Genomic DNA, 550 nt, shown 5'->3' on the forward strand with positions numbered 1-550 from the left:
GGCTGCTCCAAGCCCCATCCAACCTGCCCTTCAACACTGCCAGGGATGGGGCAGCCACAGCTTCCCTGGGCAACCTGGGCCAGGCTCTCACCACCCTCACACCCAACAATTCCCTCCTCACGTCCAACCTCAGTCTCCCCTCTCCCAGTTTTCATCCATCCCCCCTTGTCCTCTCCCTCCCTGCCCTTGTCCCAAGCCCCTCCCCAGCTTTCCTGAAGCCCCTCACTCCTCTCACCCCCAACCCTCACTGCTGCCCCCAGCACTTGCTCTGCCCTTCTCCTGCCCAGAGCCACCAGCTGAGCCCATAACAAGGATGTCACTCCCAATCTGTCCCCAACCCCAGTGGGGACAGGGCAGGGGGGGACTCACCAGGCGCCCATCCTTCAGCTGCCCCTTCAGCAGGCTGTCCAGGGGGAAGGACACGATGTTGTTCAGGTTCTGCACCTGCCAAGGACACAGCTGGGGTCACCCCACGGGGCAAGGGGAGTCCCCACCTTGGGGGAGCCAGAACCCCCAGTCCTTCTGGGGGTGTCACACCCCCCCCCCCCCC

At 64.5% G+C, this 550-nt stretch overlaps 1 protein-coding gene across 1 annotated transcript in view; it reads right to left on the reverse strand.

The window, feature by feature from the left end:
- The window catches only part of ASAP3 (ArfGAP with SH3 domain, ankyrin repeat and PH domain 3), a gene marked incomplete at its 3' end in the record, with an annotated part of 16,051 nt that overhangs the window by 12,551 nt on the left and 2,950 nt on the right, over positions 1-550 (reverse strand). Inside the window, exon 3 of the mRNA XM_009995145.1 lies at positions 370-444. Within this exon, the coding sequence (XP_009993447.1) occupies positions 370-444 (75 nt within the window). The remainder of the gene's footprint in view (positions 1-369; positions 445-550) is intronic.

This window comes from Chaetura pelagica, unplaced genomic scaffold (assembly GCF_000747805.2).
Source record: "Chaetura pelagica isolate M959 unplaced genomic scaffold, ChaPel_1.0 scaffold1153, whole genome shotgun sequence".
Classification (NCBI taxonomy): domain Eukaryota; kingdom Metazoa; phylum Chordata; class Aves; order Apodiformes; family Apodidae; genus Chaetura; species Chaetura pelagica.